General features: G+C 44.5%; 1 protein-coding gene across 1 annotated transcript in view; it reads left to right on the forward strand.

Annotated features, from left to right (window-relative positions):
* The window catches only part of clstn2a (calsyntenin 2a), a 526456-nt gene that overhangs the window by 457023 nt on the left and 49444 nt on the right, over positions 1 to 19989 (forward strand). The window contains exon 10 of the mRNA XM_055646430.1: positions 11753 to 11915. Coding sequence (XP_055502405.1) covers positions 11753 to 11915 — 163 coding nt within the window. The remainder of the gene's footprint in view (positions 1 to 11752; positions 11916 to 19989) is intronic.

Genomic DNA, 19989 nt, shown 5'->3' on the forward strand with positions numbered 1-19989 from the left:
GTATATCTGTGGAATTCATTGCCACAGACAGCTATGGAGGCCAAATCATGTGGAGATTGACAGGTTCATGATTAATACCGGTTGGGAGAAGGCAGGAGATTGGGGCTGAGGGGTAGATTGTTCGGTCATGAGTGGCAGAGTAGACTTGATGGGCCGAACGGCCTAATTCCCTTCCTAGAACTTATGAACCAATGTAAGAGCAAAAATTGACTGAATAAGTGGAGCTGCAACTGTATCAGCAAGTCACAGGATATCAGTGACATTGATGATGATGTACTGCTCAGTCTGCAGCAAGAAAACACTTGAGACTTCGACAGCTCTCTGTTGCGAAGCTGTTGGACAAGTGCCCGGCCTGCAGATGCCGTCGCTATTTCCTCCGTGGCTCTTGCATGTCGTGCCTCGTACTCGTGTTTGCTGGAGCTTTCAACATTTGTCAACCAGCAGTCTCCTTGCCCAGCAAATACCCTGCCTGCAACTTCTGGCAAAGTTGGTACCATTGGTGGGCCTGCTAAATGATACTGTTCCACTTGTCCTCCTGCCAAAAGCTCGTTTGTTCGATAAACTTACAAAAGACATTTGTTCGATATTATTTTGGTCTTACTATTGCGAAAATGAACAAGGATTGATATGGTAATAAGTACAAAAATGCACTTGGGTCCACTGTATCACTCACCATGCTGTGGAGTAAAAACAAAACACGTTCTATAACTTGGCAGCACATGGATTTGATTCTGAAACTGAACACAATGTAACCCACTGTTTGAATCATTAAGAAGCAGAGCTGTGAGAACAACTAGATGGGCTGCTGAGTAAAATTCCCTTCCACACAAAACAATGGTTCATTTTGTTTTGTTACATTTAAAAACACAGTGGGAACTCAGGCCCTTCAACCCACCGAGTCCGTGCCGACCAACAATCACCCGTACACTAGTGTTCAAGAAGGAACTGCAGATGCTGCTATTTCCTTCGCTCCACAGATGCTGCTGCACCCGCTGCGTTTCTCCAGCATTTTTGTATACATCCGTACACTAGTTCTGTCCGACACACAAGGACAATTTGCAGAGGCCATTTAACTTACAAACCTGCATGTCTTTGGAGTCATAAGATCATAAGTGATTGGAGTAGAATTAGGCCATTCGGCCCTTCAAGCCTACTCCGCCATTCAATCATGGCTGATCAATCTCTCCCTCCAAACCGCATTCTCCTGCCTTCCCCCCATAACTTCTGACACCCTGTAGGGGGAAACCGGAGCACAGGGGAAAACCCACGGGGTCACAAGGACACCGTGCGGTCTCCGTGCAGACAGCATCCATGGTCGGGATCGAACCCGGATCTCTGGCACTGTGAGGCAGGCAGCAACTCTACCACTGCCACTGTGAATGGTGAATTAGGCTCAGCCAAAAATAAAATGACCATGGTGAAAGTGTCTGGAGAGAGTGCAATAATTCCACTCCTCCAGCCTTTGATGAATCAGGAAGATTCCATATTGTGGTGGAATTAGGACATTTATAAGCATTGCTGAAAGACCTCACTTCAGCTCCTTCGTGAGTGGATGAAAGAGGATTAGATCGCTTCGGGGGGTCGGGAAATAAAGGGGGTTGGAAAATAAAAGTCCTTGACGAGATCTTCAAAATATCCAGCGTCTACTTTGATCACAAATCAATCTCCCTGGATCGCCCAGGCAATTTAATTTCAAAGTCTTGAAACACAGCTGGATTCAAGGAAATGGAAGAAAGGTTCATGGTCCAGCTCATCGAATCTTCAGACAGGCTAAAGGCTTCATTGGTGTAAGGAGAAGCTCACTGCAGCTCGGACTACAAATAGAACCAGAACAGTCACAGGAGGCCACATGTAGATTGATTAAGGCATCGATCACTCAACTCCACTCACAGTCACAGTTTAGTCACTCTGCCAGAGGACAATAGACAATAGGTGCAGGAGTAGGCCATTTGGCCCTTCGAGCCAGCACCACCATTCAATATGATCATGTGATATCTCTCTATGACTCTATGGTGTAAAGAAACTAAATAAAGTCCAAAGTCCCACGAGCTACCCAGTTAGTGTGGAATTTAGTTGGTTGACTGTTCTCAGCAGCCCCCCAATGCTGGGTCCCTCTCTGTTCTCGACTGCCCCCCACCCCCCCCAAACTGGATCCCACTTTGTTCCCCCCCCTCCCCCCCCCCCCCCCCCCTTCCCCCTCCACACCAGGCCCCCACCATTTGCGACCATTGACAGTTTGTGATCATTTTCATTTTCCATTTTCTATTAATTTCTGAATAACTTTTCCAGAAGGCTGTAGCCCTCGAGTTCACTAATGCACCAATCCAGTCACCAAGCAGATGAAATATACTCTGCGAATGACGGTGGTAACTTTTAGAATTAGCCCCTCTTTGTTCTTGGTCAACGACCAATCTTCAGCACCCACAGCGGGACCGTCCAACCTCCAGTAGCGACTGGAGTTGAAGTTCGTAGTGTTTACTAGCCTGATGTTCGTTGTGAAAATACTGTTCCTGAACCTGGATGTTACTGTTTACAGACTCCAATACCATCTTCCTGATGGCAGGAGTGAAATGAGAGCATGTGGTGTGGGACGCTGACAATGCTGACCAGCTTTGTGAGACAGCGCCTCTTATAGCTTCCTTTGATGGCGGGGAGTTCAGTACCCGTGATAGACTGGGCAGCGTTCACCTCTTTATATAATCTCCTTTGTTCCTGGGTGTTAGTGTCACCAAACCAGGCCATGATGTAACTAGTCAATATGCTCTCGGCATTACACCTTTAGTTTAACTTGTGGAGATACAGCGCGTAAACAGGCCCTTCAGCCCACCGAGTTAGCGCCAACCTCCGATCCATGCACGCTAATACTATGTGTAAGAAAGAACTGCAGATGCTGGTTTAAGGTAGACACAAAATGCTGGAGTAACTCAGCGGGACAGGCAGCATCTCTGCAGAGAAGGAATGGGTGACGTTTCGGGTCGAGGCCCTTCTTCAGAGTTTTTTTTTTTTTTTTTTTAATTTAATTTTTATTAGAAGTACGGTAAATTACAATTCTACACAACACATATATCTTAATACATTTTTTGTACCGCTTCATTTTTTTTGAGCTTTAAGAAAAAGGTAGAAGTAAGGAAAGTAAAGAAAGTGCAAGAGAGTCGTGAAGTGGTCAAGAGTGTTGGGAAAAGAAAGCCCCTTAGGAAAGAAGTTAGAGAAGGAAGTAAAGTGAGAAAATAGACCCTAGAAAAGAAAGAAAGAGAAAATAGAAACAATCGCTCTATTATAACATTAAACTCCGCAGAAAGGGGACTACCAACCAAGTCTGTTTTTGTTGTTTTACCTCCCGTTACCAGGTCCTGATACCACTTATTTATATATTTGTTTTTTTAAATTACTATTGCACCTCATACTTGTAATAGGTCCAGAAACATAGACCACGTCTTTTGGAATTGGTCTGCTTTACCTGCTAGGAGGAATCTCAGAGTTGAACGGTACTGGAATGGTCTGCCTCGGCTGCCAAGGGGCTGAGATACCGGCCCACTAATTCGGCCTCGGAGGTTGGCTATGGGGACGGATCAGCTGGCTCCGTCCTGAGGGGGCGAATGCCACCCGCGGATGGGCCGTGGAAGTGTCGGTGAGGTCTTCTTGGGGGGATTTTGTCCGGATTAAAGGAGGTGCTGACCACCAGCTGCCTGAAAATCAATGGTAGACAAAAGTGCTGGAGAAACTCAGCGGGTGCAGCAGCATCTATGGAGCAAAGGAAATAGGCAACGTTTCGGGCCGAAACCCTTCTTCAGACTGATCTAGATCAGACTTATCAGTCTGAAGAAGGGTTTCGATCTGAAAAAAGGTTTTGTCCCGAAACGTTGCCTATTTCCTTCGCTCCATAGATGCTGCTGCACCCGCTGAGTTTCTCCAGCACTTTTGTCTACCATTGATTTTCCAGCATCTGCAGTTCCTTCTTAAACACCAAAAAATCAGTGGTGGACCTGTACAGGTGTTTCTTCACCAGGTCACAGTGGAACTGTTGGACTGTTGAAAATTAATCCGGATGGATACATCAAATGCTCAACTATAGGGCATTTTTCTCTGAAGCTGTGACCCGTCATTGAATTGTTGTAACTGTCAACTTTCTATAGTCGACTAATTACTGCCCCATCCGCCCATTCCACAACAGATCAGGTTGTGCTTCAGTCCACTTATTTGTTACCTGAGATCTCAAATGCTTTGCTTGTTTGCTGCCAGCAGTCGTCCTTGGTGTGTTCACCTGACCACTGATCTTTGTGTTTCCTTACGTTCGGGACCAAACCAACGCTTTCCAGAGACATGAATTAATTTAACTCCCATCCACTGCAGGGAGAGAGGTGACGGTTTTGTTTGCCGAGGTGTAGCGTACAAACAGCTGTGCAAATCCAGATTGTTAGAGTTCGTGCACAGAATACAGACGGAAGGTCATTCCCATGAGAAATATCAGTTGATCATTGCTCAAGTTAATTAGCATTAGAAATGATAAATATTCTATTCAACAAATTAAAAGGAAAAGTCTCCGGGAATTTCTTCGAATGTAAGTCGTGTTACACAGCAGTCAATCTTAATATCCTCATGCAAATCTGACCAATTAAAGCTGAATATTCTCTGTGTTGGGTCAGGAATAATATCCGTAAGCTCGGGAAAAAGATGTCTGCTGTTGTGACTTTGAAAGTGCCATGTGGAGGCTGGAGCTGTTGATGTTTAAAAAGTATTTTATTCAACATAAGCAAACATTGAACAGGAAGCTGGATGGAGGATTTGCTTCTGGGCGAATCTCAGTGGAACTCAAAATACCATTGAGTTTTTACACTTTGAAGAACAAAGATAACAGCAGATGATAGAATACAGTTTCAATTGTTAGAATAGTGATGCACAGTGGCACAGCTGGTGAAATTGCTGCCTTTCAGCACCAGAGACCCAGGTTCAATCCTGACCTGAGTGCTGTCTGTGTGGAGTTTGCATGTCCCAGTAGGTTTCCTCCAACATTCCAAAAATGTGTGGGTTTGTCGGTTTTCTGAAAATTGCTCCAAGTGTGTAGGGAGTGGATGAAAAATGTGAGATAACTTAAAACTAGTGGAAACAGGCAAGTTATGGTCGGCATGGTTCAAAAATGGTTCAATCAATCTATCACATAATTTCATAATTACACTTCGTCACTGACAAGGCACTACTGAATATTCACACACCTTTGTTGGATAAAATAATTCACAAGGGTGGTCTTGTGGCTTCTTAGAGCAGAGACCCTGGACACTAACTTTGGTAGCAAAAACAGGAAGGCAGATTATTATCTAAATGGTGTCAAGTTGGGAAAAGGCGATGTCCAATGGGATCTGGGGGGTCCTCGTTCATCAGTCAATGAAAGTAAGCATGCAGATACAGCAGGCAGTGAAGAAAGCGAATGGCATGTTGGCCTTCATAACAAGGGGAGTTGAGCATAGGAGCAAAGAGGTCCTTCTGCAGTTGTATAGGGCCCTAGTGAGACCACACCTGGAATATTGTGTGTGGTTTTGGTCCCCTAATTTGTGGAAGGACATTCTTGCTATTGAGGGAGTGCAGGGTAGGTTTACAAGGTTAATTCCTGGGATGGTGGGACTGTCATATGCTGAGATAATGGAGCGGCTGGGCTTGTACACTCTGGAGTTTAGAAGGATGAGAGGGAATTTTATTGAAATATATAAGATTATTAAGGGTTTGGACACGCTAGAGGCAGGAAACATGTTCCCGATGTTGGGGGAGTCCAGAACCAGCGGCCACTGTTTAAGAATAAGGAGTAAGCCATTTAGAACGGAGATGAGGAAACACTTTTTCACACAGAGAGTTGTGAGTCTGTGGAATTCTCTGCCTCAGAGGGCGGTGGAGGCCGGTTCTCTGGATACTTTCAAGAGAGAGCTAGATAGGGCTCTTAAAAATAGTGGTGTCATGGGATACGGGGAGAAGGCAGGAACGGGGTATTGATTGGGGATGATCAGCCATGATCACATTGAATGGCGGTGCTGGCTCGAAGGGCCGAACTGCCTACTCCTGCACCTATTGTCTAATGTCTATTGTCTACTGATATGTTATTATATACACAAAAACCCTGAGCATTGGGTGGCACAATGGCGCAGCGGTAGAGTTGCTACCTTACAGCGCCAGAGACCCTGGTTCGATCCTGACTACGGGAGCTGCCTGTACGGAGCTTGCATATCCTCCCTGTGACCTGCGTGGGTTTTCCTCCCACACTCCAAAGATGTACAGATTTGTAGGATAATTAGCTTCAGTAAAAATTATGAATTGTCCCTAGTGTGTAGGATAGTGCTAGAGTACAGGGATCGCTCAGCCTCGTCGGGCCGAAGGGCCTGTTTCCACGCTGTATCCCTAAACAAAACTAAATGAATTGCTTAGTTGTAATAATAATAATAATAAATTTTATTTATGGGCGCCTTTCAAGAGTCTCAAGGACACCTTACAAAAATTTAGCAGGTAGAGGAAAAGCATAGAAACATAGAAACATAGAAATTAGGTGCAGGAGGAGGCCATTCGGCCCTTCGAGCCTGCACCGCCATTCAATATGGTCATGGCTGATCATCCAACTCAGTATCCCGTACCTGCCTTCTCTCCATACCCCCTGATCCCCTTAGCCACAAGGGCCACATCTAACTCCCTCCTAAATATAGCCAATGAACTGGCCTCGACTACCCTCTGCGGCAGAGAGTTCCAGGAGGGAACTTGTAAGGGGAATTAAATAAATAGTAGAGACAAGACTAGTACACAATGTAAAGACAGAATTCAATTCAAAACACAGTATGAGGCAATTAATGCACAGATGAAAAGGGAGGGGGACATGGGGCTAAGGATAGGCAGAGGTGAAGAGATGGGTCTTGAGGCGGGACTGGAAGATGGTGAGGGACACGGAATTGAGGATCAGTTGGGGGAGGGAGTTCCAGAGCCTGGGAGCTGCCCTGGGGAAGGCTCTGTCACCAAAACTGCGGAGGTTGGACTTGTGGATGGAGAGGAGACCGGCTGATGTGGATCTGAGGGACCGTGAGGGTCGGTAGGGGGAGAGGAGATCAGTGATGTCTGATGCCTTGGTTTGATGTCGGCCAATTAACATAGCACGGCTGTCTGTCTGTTTGGCCAATGCATACAAAGGCGTTTCATCGTCAAGTCAGTTTGCAAACCATATTTCTTAAGTGGCATCCTGTAGTGACTCAGTAGGCAGCTCTCTTCAGATGAGAGTGCCTATTCATGCAGCAATGTTTTTCAATTCAAAACTAATTATTACTGCTTATAGTTTACATTTTAAAAGAAAAGTTCATGAAAACTGGTCCTCGTTTGTATTAATGGTTACACCCCATCTTAAATTGTATACATCAACTAAAAATGCTTCACCCCAACATCTGCAAATATAAAATCATTTCTACTTTGATCATATTAATTTTCCAAAGCAAACCAGTCCTGCTGTAATTGACAGCAATGTACTGAGCTTGCTCATGCTATGGTATTAAACTGAATGTTTGCCATGAATCACAGCTTCCATCTGGATATTAGGCACTAAGAAGGGTTTCAGCCCGAAGGTTACACAAAAAGCTGGAGAAACTCAGCGGGTGCAGCAGAATTTATCGAGCAAAGGAAATAGGCAACGTTTCGGGCCAAAACCCTTCTTCAGACTGATTGGGGGTGGGGGGGGGTCGGGACAAGAAAGGGAAAAGGAGGAGTAGCCAGAAGGCTGGGGGATGGGAGGAGACAGCAGGGGGGCTGAGGAAGGGGAGGAGACAGCAAGGACTAACAAAATTGGGAGAATTTGATGTTCATGCCCCCGGGCCCGACACGTTGCCTATTTCCTTCGCTCCATAAATGCTGCTGCACCCGCTGAGTTTCTGCAGCATTTTTGTGTACCTTATGCCCCTGTCCCACTTAGGAAACCTGAACGGAAACCTCTGGAGACTTTGCGCCCCACCCAAGGTTTCCGTGCAGTTCCTGGAGGTTTTTGTCAGTCTCCCTACCCGCTACCACTACCTGCAACCACCGGGAACTGCACGGAAACCTTGGGTGGGGCGCAAAGTCTCCAGAGGTTTCCTTTCAGGTTTCCTAAGTGGGACAGGGACATTAGGCACTGAGACTTGGGAATCTTGGCTGTGGAGGCCGTCAATGGATATTTTTTTTAAGGCAGAGATGGATAGATTCTTGATTAGTACAGGTGTCTGGTGTCTGGTGTCTGGGGAGAAGGCAGGAGAATGGGCTTTGGAGGTAGCGATAAATCAGCCATGATTGAATGGTCGAGTAGACGATGGGCCGAATGGCCTAATTCCATTCCTATCACTTGTGGACTTATCTTTATTTTTCTCAGAAGCCCCGGAATGAGAAATTAAGTCATCGCAATAAATTGCATTTTACACAAAATTAGCAAACAAACGCTTTGTTTTCAAATATATTACTGACAGAATGAAAGGGAAAGAACGATTTTCTGGGGGGCAATCAACTAGCCTGACCAATAATAAAACTGTGGTGAATACATCTGCTTTGAACAGATCCACGTACATTATTGTCTCGGTTCCCACATGGAGCAATTTCAAATGGAAAAGCAAATCAAAGTGAAATTAAATGCATTCACGAATTCAACTTTTAAATGGAGCTATCAATCCTTTCAGATATGATTACATTTTCTACAGATATTGGCTATTACATTTTTATCACGGTAATCAAATTTCAGTCAATTTTTTCCAGTATTTACCAAGAACAGGAAGGAAAGTGCAATCTATTCATCTATTCATTTATTCACGATCCATAGCTGCAATAATGTTGCAATAAGTGTCACAATATTTTAATATCATTTATTTTGCACAGCCAATAATGGTGTTACTGTGCTCTGAAAAGAAGCTGTGCATTGGCTGAGCTCGCCTCCACATCGGGTAACGGGATTATTGAATTACTTGCAAAAACAAAAACTGCGGATGTTGGAGATGTGAAATGAAACCAGTGAAAGCTGCAGACAATGAGCAGGTCAGACACCGTCTGTGGAGAGAAACGAAATGATCCTTTATTGGAAATGCCCTGGATTAATCATGTTTTAAGTTGCAGTGAAGAGGGGTGGATGGGAGGAAGGGATTGATTGTGATAGGACAAAGAACAAAGTTGTCCAGATGGCACAGCTGCTCTTAAGCCATCTATGAAGCGGAGATTAATACACCCAACTGCAACAGTACAGTTTCTCTCTCCACAGACACCATCTGATCCACTGGACATTTCCAGCATTCTCTGTGCTCTCCGATTTCCAGCAACAGTATAGGAGTAAAGAGGTTCTTCTGCAGTTGTATAGGGTTCGGCTGAGACCACATCTGGAGTATCGTGTACATTTTTGGTCTCCTAATTTGAGGAAGGACATCCTTGTGATTGAGGCAGTGCAGCGTAGGTTCACGGGATTGATCCCTGGGATGGCGGGACTGTCATATGAGGAAAGATTGAAAAGACTAGGCTTGTATTCACTGGAGTTTAGAAGGATGAGGGGATATCTTATAGAAACATATAAAATTATAAAAGGACTGGACAAGCTAGATGCAGGAAAAATGTTCCCAATGTTGGGCGAGCCCAGAACCAGGGGCCACAGTCTTAGAATAAAGGGGAGGTCATTTAAGACTGAGGTGAGAAAAAACTTTTTCATCCAGAGAGTTGTGAATTTATGGAATCCCCTGCCACAGAGGGCAGTGGAGGCCAAGTCACTGGATGGATTTAAGAGAGAGTTAGATAAAGCTCTAGGGGCTAGTGGAGTCAAGGGATATCAGATTCAGATTCAGATTCAACTTTAACAGAGACAACAAAATGCAGTTAGCATCTCCCTGGAAGAGCGACATAGAATATCACAATAAATAAATCTATTTATTTATGGGGAGAAGGCAGGCACGGGCTATTGATAGGGGATGATCAGCCATGATCACAATGAATGGCGGTGCTGGCTCGAAGGGCCGAATGGCCTCCTCCTGCACCTATTCTCTATGTTTCTATGATGGTGGATCATCAACCTGAGGCATAAACTCTGTTCTTCACTTCAGCTTCAGTTGAATTTATTGTCACAGAGGTACAGTGTAAAGCTTTACAATTGAACCATTTACAGTGTACAGATACATGATACATCCCACATCATCGGGTGGCACCGTGCATGAAAGCCTCACCAGCAGTTTGTCTGTCATTTCAAGTCAAGTCAAGTGAGTTTATTGTCATGTGTACCAGATAGGACAATGAAATTCTTGCTTGCTTCAGCACAACAGAATATAGTAGGCACAAATACAGAACAGATCAGTGTGTCTATGTATCATAGACCATATATATATACACACATAAATAAACAGATAAAGTGCAATAGGCTATTATAGTTCAGAGTTTGTATGATGTCGTGTTTAATAGCCTGATGGCTGTGGGGAAGAATCTGTTCCTGAACCTGGATGTACCAGATTTCAGGCTCCTGTACCTTCTACCTGATGGCAGCAGAGAGATGAGTGTGTGGCCAGGATGGTGTGTGGGTCCTTGATGATACTGCCAGCCTTTTTGAGGCAGCGACTGCGATAGATCCCCTCGATGGAAGGGTGGTCAGAGCCGATGATGGACTGGGCAGTGGTCACGACTTTCTGTAGTCTTTTCTGCTCCTGGACGGTCAAGTTGCCGAACCAAGCCACGATGCAACCGGTCAGCATGCTCTCTACTGTGCACCTCTAGAAGTTAGAGAGAGTCCTCCTTGACAATCCGACTCTCCGTAATCTTCTCAGGAAGTAGAGGCGCTGATGTGCTTTCTTTATAATTGCATCAGTGTTCTGGAACCAGGAAAGATCTTCGGATCTTTCACCCTATTTGTTATTTTTAGCCTGTTAAAAAGTATGTATTTGTAGGTTTCTTCAATTTTTTTATGTGGGGGGAAACCGTTTTCTCAGTCACTTCCTGGTCGAGATGCGTCTTTTCTCCGGAGTGTTGGGCCTGCTGCTTTAACACCGTGGAGCTGTGGTTTGTGGAGCTTCTAGCCGCGGGCGGCGCTGACTTTAACATCGTGGAGAACTGGGATCTTTTGCCGAGCGTCGCCAGTGTTGAATCTTCGCCCAGCTCGTCCTGTGGACTAGGAAGCCGCGATCTCCGGTAGGAAGCGGCTGATTCGGAAACTCCAAGATGCTGAGAGTGTTCTCCGTTCCGACGCCGGAGTTTCGATCATCTCGGCGAGAGGGGCCTGAACATCGGGCCACCGTTGCGGCAACTGCGGAGGGTTCAACGGCGCCGACGACAGGTGAACAAAGAGGAGAGGAGTGAACTTTAATGCCTTCCCTCACAGTGGGAAACCTTGATTCCACTTTGTGGGGGCGTTCATGTTAAATCCTACCGTGTATTGAGTTATTTTTATTCGTATGTCTGTATGGTAACTCTTATATCATTGTACCAATTGCTGCATGTGACAATAAATGGAACTTGAACTTGATAAGGGGATAATATTTAGCGGAAAGTAAAACAGGTAAAGTCCGATCTTAGATAGTCCGAGGGTCACCAATGAGGTAGATAGTAGTTCAGGCCTGCGGTGTAGTTGTGGTGGGATGATTCAGTTGCCTGATACCAGCTGGGCAATGGTGCTGCCTGACCTGCTGAATTACCCCAGCATTTTCTCTTTATTTTTTTTTACATTCAAACTGACCTTTTTATCCACTGCAAAGCAAAACGTCCAAATGTACACATGTGATTTGACATGAATTAAATCTGGATTCTTTCTCCCCCTCAGATCTGCGACAAGGAATGGCATTACTACGTTGTCAATGTTGAGTTTCCGGTGGTAACATTGTACGTGGACGGAGTGGTCTATGACCCATACCTGGTGACGGACGATTGGCCAATCCACCTGTCACACATTGATATGCAGCTAACTGTCGGAGCCTGTTGGCAGGGTAAGGTCTTCAACTGGGGAAAGCAAATAAAGGTTGGGTAGATATTACCATTATGTTCCATGTTAGAAAGGCATTGAACATAGATAGTCATTTAAGCTTAATTCAACACAAATGTGTAAAAAATGTATGCTTTCTAAAATGATCAAAATGTTTCTGTTTCGAACATGTCTCAATGGATGAAGGGGTGGTAAATTGGATTAGTAAGTATGCAGATGATACCAAGATGTGGATAATGAAGAGGATTTCCAAAATCTACAGAGTGATTTAGGCCATTTGGAAAAATGGGCTGAAAGATGGCAGATGGAGTTTAATGCTTATAAATGTGAGGTGCTACACCTTGGCAGGACAAATCAAAATAGGACGTACATGGTAAATGGTAGGGAATTGAAGAATACAGTTGAACAGAGGGATCTGGGAATAACCGTGCATAGTTCCTTGAAGGTGGAATCTCATATAGATAGGGTGGTAAAGAAAGCTTTTGGTATGCTAGCCTTTATAAATCAGAGCATTGAGTATAGAAGCTGGGATGTAATGTTAAAATTGTATAAGGCATTGGTGAGACCAAATCTGGTGTATGGTGTACAATTTTAGTCGCCCAATTATAGGAAGGATGTCAACAAAATAGAGAGAGTACAGAGGAGATTTACTAGAATGTTGCCTGGGTTTCAACAACTAAGTTACAGAGAAAGGTTGAATAAGTTAGGTCTTTATTCTCTGGTGCGCAGAAGGTTAAGGGGGGACTTGATAGAGGTCTTTAAAATGATGAGAGGGATAGACAGAGTTGATGTGGACAAGCTTTTCCCTTTGAGAATAGGGAAGATTCAAATAAGAGGATATGACTTCAGAATTAAGGGACAGAAGTTTAGGGGTAATATGAGGGGGAACTTCTTTACTCAGAGAGTGGTAGCGGTGTGGAATGAACTTCCAGTGGAAGTGGTGGAGGCAGGTAAAAATAAATTGGATAGGCATATGGATGAGAAGGGAATGGAGGGTTATGGTATGAGTGCAGGCAGTTGGGACTAAGGGAAAAAATGTTGTTCGGCACGGACTTGTAGGGCCGAGATGGCCTGTTTCCGTGCTGTAATTGTTATATGGTTATATGGTCTCAACCCGAAACATCACCTACCATGTTCTCCAGAGATGCTGCCTGACCCGCTGAGTTACTCCAGTGTTTGTGTCCCTTTTTAAAGCCACTATAGTGTAATGTAATGCAATCTTCGTTTGTGTCCATTTTAGAGTCATAGAGTCTTAGAGCATGGAAGTGGGACCTTCAGCCCAACTTGCCCACATGTCCATCATGTCCCATCCATACTAGTCCCACTTGCATGCGTTTGGGCAATATCTCTCTAAACTTGCCGTTCGCTCCATGTACATGTCGAAATGATTCTTAAATGGTGCAATAGTACCTCCTCATGCACCCACCACCCTCAGTACAAACAGGCTACCTCTCAGCTTCCAATCAAATATTTTCCCCATCACCTTAAATCTACATCGCCTAGCTCTCCATTCCCCTACTCTGGGCAAGGGACTCTGTGCGTCCACCCGATCTATTCCTCTCATGATTTTGTACACCTCTGCAAGATCGCCCAAGGAACAGAGTTATAGCCTGCTCTAACCTCTCCCTGTAGCTCAGGTCCCTGAGGCCTGGCCGTGTCCACGCAGTATATTCATGGTATAATAATCATGTAGAACATTGTGGAACAAAGACTTCCTATTGTAACTAACAAACTAACTAACGCAACTATTGTAACTAACCACACAAATAACCAACCTGATCTCCCGGTGGCTCAGCACTTCAACTCCCCCTCCCATTCCCAATCCGACCTTTCTGTCCTGGGCCTCCCCCATGGCCAGAGTGAGGCCCACCGTGAATTGGAGGAGCAGCACCTCATATTTCGCTTGGGCAGTCTGCACCCCAGCGGCATGAACATTGACCTCCAATTTCAGGTAGTCCTTACTTTCTCCTCCCCTTCTCAGCTCTCCGTCAGCCCTCTGGCTCCACCTCTTCCTTTCTTCCCCCCCCCCCCCCACCCAGCCTCACATCAGTCTGAAGATGGGTTTCGACCCGAAACGTTGCCTATTTTCTTCGCTCCATATATGCTGCCTCACCCGCTGAGTTTCTCCAGCATTTTTGTCTCCCTCCTATTGTAACTCTATCTTTGATTACATTTTTATCGTTTTGGTTACATGACTCCTGTTGACAATTTACAAAATGTGTTGTGATATGCAAATAATCCAATAGCCAATATAAGGTATTCCTCAGTGCCACAAATTACACAAGCATGGAATTTGTTGGACCAGTTCCCAGCAGTGTCATCTGGCATCCTGTTTATGTAGTGAATGATCTTGCTTGATTTAATTGGTACAAACATAAAATATTGCAGATGCAGGAAATCCGAGATAAAAATAGAAGGCTGTAAGTGCTTATCAGGATGGGTGCGTATCTAGTGATTGTTTCAGGTCTATAACTATTCTTCAGATTATATTGTTCCTGCTTGTTAGTCATGATTCCAATTGTGATGGAAGCAGTTCTTCCCTCTACCCCATTAAAGACTTTGACTACTTGCTGTGCTTATACTTAGTCAGAAAGTTCAATCCAACAATGCATGTTTTTATGATAAAGTCCCCAGGCACATCATGTCCTGTTTCCCAAGGAGCTAATGTTGGTCAGCTCTGAAGGGCCATTTTGCTGCAAGTTTGTGTATTCTTTAGAAAAATCTACCCTAGAGTCTTCGATATTTTAGTAGATTTAAAAAATTGCAAAAATCTAATCCTAAAACATGAATTGCCTTCCACAGAGTCATACAGCATGGAAACAGGCCCTTCAGCCCAACCTGCCCACGATAGCCCTTCACAATGGGCACCCACAATGCCCTTCATTACATTTACTGCCTGGCTTGCTGAATGTTTCCAGTCATTCCAGGTTTTAATTGCTCATTAAATTTTATTTTTGATCAATTATAAATGTTCAATCTATCCTGTTTGAGATTACGTAAACTTTGCCTTGGGCCAATTGTCGAACGTTTCTGGAATGTGGAGGAAGGAACTGCAGATGCTGGTTTAATCTGAAGATAGACACAAAAATCTGGAGTAACTCAGCAGGACAGGAAGCATCTCTGGACAGAAGGAAAGGGTGGCGTTTCGGGTCGAGATCCTTCTTCAGAAGAAGTCCTTTCCTTGCTGGGGAAATGCCTTCTCAAACTTCTACAGGGATGGTGGCACAGTGGTAGAGTTATTCTGAAGAAGGGTCTCGACCCGAAACGTCACCCATTCCTTCTCTCCTGAGATGCTGCCTGTCCGCACTGAGTTACTCCAGCTTTTTGCGTCAAACTTTTCCAGAATTCTCAAACTTTCTACAGGGATGGTGGCACAGTGGTAGAGTTATTCTGAAGAAGGGTCTCGACCCGAAACGTCACCCATTCCTTCTCTCCTGAGATGCTGCCTGTCCGCACTGAGTTACTCCAGCTTTTTGCGTCAAACTTTTCCAGAATATCTGTTTGAACACAGGGAGCATTTAGCAGTGTGTCAAATAGTCCTGTGTTCAAGAAGGAACTGCAGATGCTGGAAGATCGAAGGTAGACAAAATTGCTGGAGAAAAATCAGCGGGTGCAGCAGCATCTATGGATTGGAGTGTATTTGAAGGAGATAGAGCAAGAAGGAGTAGGATTGTAATTTCGGGCCGAAACCCAGTGACAGATCTTCAGACTGATGGGGGGCCGATATACCATAGGGGGAGAAGAAATGGTGAAAAGTCTGGACCATGATCAGGAGGAGGAGGACCCGCTGGGAAACTCAGCGGTGCAGGGTGAGATAGGCAGTTTCGGGCCCGAGGGGAGGAGACAGCAAAAAAGGCTAAGCAGAATTGTGAGAATTCAAGGGGAGGAGACAGCAAGGGCTAACAGAATTGTGAGAATTCAATGTTCATGCCCGCAGGATGCAGACTCCCCAAGCGGAATATGAGGTGCTGTTCCTCCTAGACAGCCCTTGCTGTCTCCTCCCCTTCCTACCTCTCCCTCAACCCTCGGGCTCCTCCTCCTCCTTTTTCCTTTCCTCTCCCCGCCTCCCCCACATAAGTCTGAAGAAGGGTCGCCTATTTCCATCGCTCCATAGATGCTGCTGCACCCGCTGAGTTTCTCCAGCTTTTTTGTCTACCTTGTGATTAGCCCATCCATGTTTAATTTAAAATTTTGCTTAAAATTGACCATATTTGATATGAATGGGGAGAATTGTCACATTTTTTGTTATGTTTTGGTTATTGACCACATTTATTTGGAAATCCTTTCACACCATTCCCCTTGTGTTGAAGCTACTAAACACCAAATGAAACTTAACCCAGTGGCCATTGGAGTGACAGATTGCAGACACAGCCTGATTTTTGACATTTGTTTTAAGGCTCATTTAAATCTGCAGATTAGACTTTGCAAATTGTATGTTCGGCTGCTTTGGAGGCAAATTGATTGGATACTTATTCCAAGTGCAAAGATTTCATGTATTCTAATTTACATCTCAACAAATTGGTTGAATGATTAATGTAAATGAAGGTCAGTGTTGCCATAGTAACAAATAGTTTAATTGGCAATAGAGGTTATATCTAATAGCTGTTGGACTGTAAGGACAGCACTTTGACAGAACCATTGAAGGTCTCGTAAATTGGTAAGAAATGTTGGATCAATGTATTGCATCAGTTCCAGAGGAGGATGATACAAGCTTATTATGTTTATTCACAGTATGCAACTGGGTGCTGAAATCTGGAGCAGAATTTTGGGTTTCTAATTAAAATAAGTGCTTACATTTCACCTCTGGGATTGTTACAAATTTCCCAGCAGTATTGCATATACACTCTGGTTCGCAACAGACAAAAATTCCATTCCTGGCGTTTGTCTTAAGTCTGATAATGATATCAGTGCCAACAAACCCCAAACATTGCATCCAAGTGTATGAAATAATACAGAAATTGTGCAGACCAACAAGGCTTTAACACCTTCTAACGTATAATTAAATTGTATCACAATAGTCGGAAAAGCCCGCCAGAGCTAAAAGATGTAGATAGAGAACTAGATTGTTGAGGTGAGAGGGGAAAGATTTAATAAGAACCCAAGGGGCAACTTTTTCACACAGAGAGTGGTAGGTATATGAACTGAGCTGCCAGGAGAGGTGGCTGTGGCAGGTACTAGAACAACATTTAAAAGACATTTGGACAGGTACATGGATAGGAAAGGTTTAGAGGGCCTTGGACCAAATGTGGACAGGTAGGACTAGTGTAGATGGGGCACCTTGGTCAACATGGGTAAGTTGGGCTGAAGGTTGTTGACAAGATTAGAATCATCATCATACAGACATTTTGGCCCCACCAATGCCCACAAAGCACCCATTTACACCAATCCCATCTTTAGTCTTCCCCACATACCCTTCAGATTCTCCCCCTACTCTCATTAGAGGCAACTTACAGCAGCTGATTACCCTACCACCTCACATCCCTTTGGGAGACCAGTCCGTGCAGGAATGTGTGCAGAGGTCCACTCAGGCAGCATCAGAGGTTAAGACTGAACTCAGGTTGCCGGAACTATGAGACAGTGGCTCTACTCCCCAAAACACACTGCTAACCCCACACAATGCTCATAATAGTTTGGGCATCCATTGTACTGTTCTATGTTCCATTACTCCAATTCATTATTCAAATGCTGTCTGTACGGAGTTTGCACGTTCTCCCCGTGACCACGTAGGTTTTCTCCGAGAGCTTCGGTTTCCTCCCACTCCAAAGACGTCCAGGTTTGTAGGTTAATTGGCTTATGTTTGTGTACTTGGTATAAGTGTAAATTGTCCCTAGTGAGCGTAGGCGTGTGTTAATGTGCGGAGATCACTAGTCGGTGTGGACTCGATGGGCTGAAGGGCCTATTTCCGCACAGTAGCTCTGAACTAAACTAATACCCTGCATGGCTCAGCCTGAGTTAGTTCACCAAATAAAGTTTTGTTCCAGCCACGTTTGACCTCCATACCTCCCAGTGAGATTACCTCTATTGGCACGGTACAATTCCTGATGCCATCTACAGTGATTTAGCTTGCCTTTGGATGGCTTTGGAATTAGGAAAAACCACCAAAATTCTCAGTGAAATGACTCGAGGTTTAATGTTTGTGCCTGTTTAATTTATGGAGGAGGTCAAACGTTATTTGATGTAGTGACTCAGATTGAGCCGAGCAGGATACCAATTGGATAAGGAACAGGAGTAATAGAACCAAGAGGAGTACAACACTGGGACAGGGTCCAGTCCATAATGGCCATGCCGAACATGATGCCAAGGTAAGCCTAACTCATCTGTCTGCACATGATCCATATCCCTCCATTCCCTGCATGTCCATTTGCCTATCCATATAACCATATATAACCATATAACCATATAACAATTACAGCACGGAAACAGGCCATCTCGACCCTTCTAGTCCGTGCCGAACACATAATCTCCCCTAGTCCCATCTACCTGCACTCAGACCATAACCCTCCATTCCCTTCCCATCCATATAACTATCCAATTTATTTTTAAATGATAAAAACGAACCTGCCTCCACCACCTTCACTGGAAGCTCATTCCACACAGCTACCACTCTCTGAGTAAAGAAGTTCCCCCTCATGTTACCCCTAAACTTCAGTCCCTTAATTCTCAAGTCATGTCCCCTTCTTTGAATCTTCCCTACTCTCAGTGGGGAAAGCTTTTCCACGTCAACTCTGTCTATCCCTCTCATCATTTTAAAAACCTCTATCAAGTCCCCCCTTAACCTTCTGCGCTCCAAAGAATAAAGCCCTAACTTGTTCAACCTTTCTCTGTAACTTAGTTGCTGAAACCCAGGCAATCCAGAAGCCTCTTTAGCACCACTATGTATCTGCCTCCACGACCACCCCTGGCAGTGCAATCCAAGCACCCACCACCCTCTGTGTTAAAAGAAAAACTTCCTCACACATCCCCTTTAAACTTTGTTCCTCTCATCTTAAAATTATGTCTTCTAGTCGTTGGCATTTCTGCCCTGGGAAAATGGTGCTGACCACATATCCTATGTGTGCCTCAGATCATTTTATATACTACCATCAGGTCTCCCCGCAACCTCTGGCATTCTAGAGAAAACGATCCAAGTTGGTCCAACCTCTCCTTGTAGCTTCTTCTTCTTTCGTGTGGTATGTGGTTAGTGCACGTCGAGTTGATTGCATTAGTCGAAACAGGGCGGACCATGTGAAGGCTGCAATCTCCACCCCCCCTTGTAGCTAATACACCCTCATCCAGGCAGCAATCTGGTAGACCTCTTCTGTGCCCTCCCCAAAGGCTCCACCTCCATCCTGTAATTAGGCGACCTGTATCCATTCTGAACTGTAACAAATAGGTAAATGGGGTAAACATAGAAACATAGAAACATAGAAATTAGGTGCAGGAGTAGGCCATTCGGCCCTTCGAGCCTGCACCGCCATTCAATATGATCATGGCTGAACATCCAACTCAGTATCCCGTACCTGCCTTCTCTCCATACCCTCTGATCCCCTTGGCCACAAGGGCCACATCTAACTCCCTCTTAAATATAGCCAATGAACTGGCCTCAACTACCCTCTGTGGCAGAGAGTTCCAAAGATTCACCACTCTCTGTGTGAAAAAAGTTCTCCTCATCTCGGTTTTAAAGGATTTCCCCCTTATCCTTAAGCTGAGACCCCTTGTCCTGGACCTAAAGGGAGGAAGAAAAGATATTACCAATGTAAAAAGATGAGAAGACACCAACTTCCAGGAGGAGAGCAAAATTGATTTAATATTGATTGGGAAAGGCATCAACATTGAGCTCCTGTCTTTCTCATGAACATATACAATTGCTGTGACTCAGTAGCCCATTCATAGTAGGATCTGTCCATCAGACTAAACAGATCCTGATTTAACATTAAAAATAGAAACATAGATACCAATAATCATGTGTAGTCTTTCTGCCGACTGGTTAGCAAGCAGTAAAAGCCTTTCACTGTACTTCGATACAGTAAACTGAAACTAATAAAATTAACCAAATGATAAAAATCAAATTCACATCAACAAAAATGTGGAAATGTATT

The sequence above is a fragment of the Leucoraja erinacea genome, chromosome 14, assembly GCF_028641065.1.
Source record: "Leucoraja erinacea ecotype New England chromosome 14, Leri_hhj_1, whole genome shotgun sequence".
In the NCBI taxonomy this organism is placed as follows: domain Eukaryota; kingdom Metazoa; phylum Chordata; class Chondrichthyes; order Rajiformes; family Rajidae; genus Leucoraja; species Leucoraja erinaceus.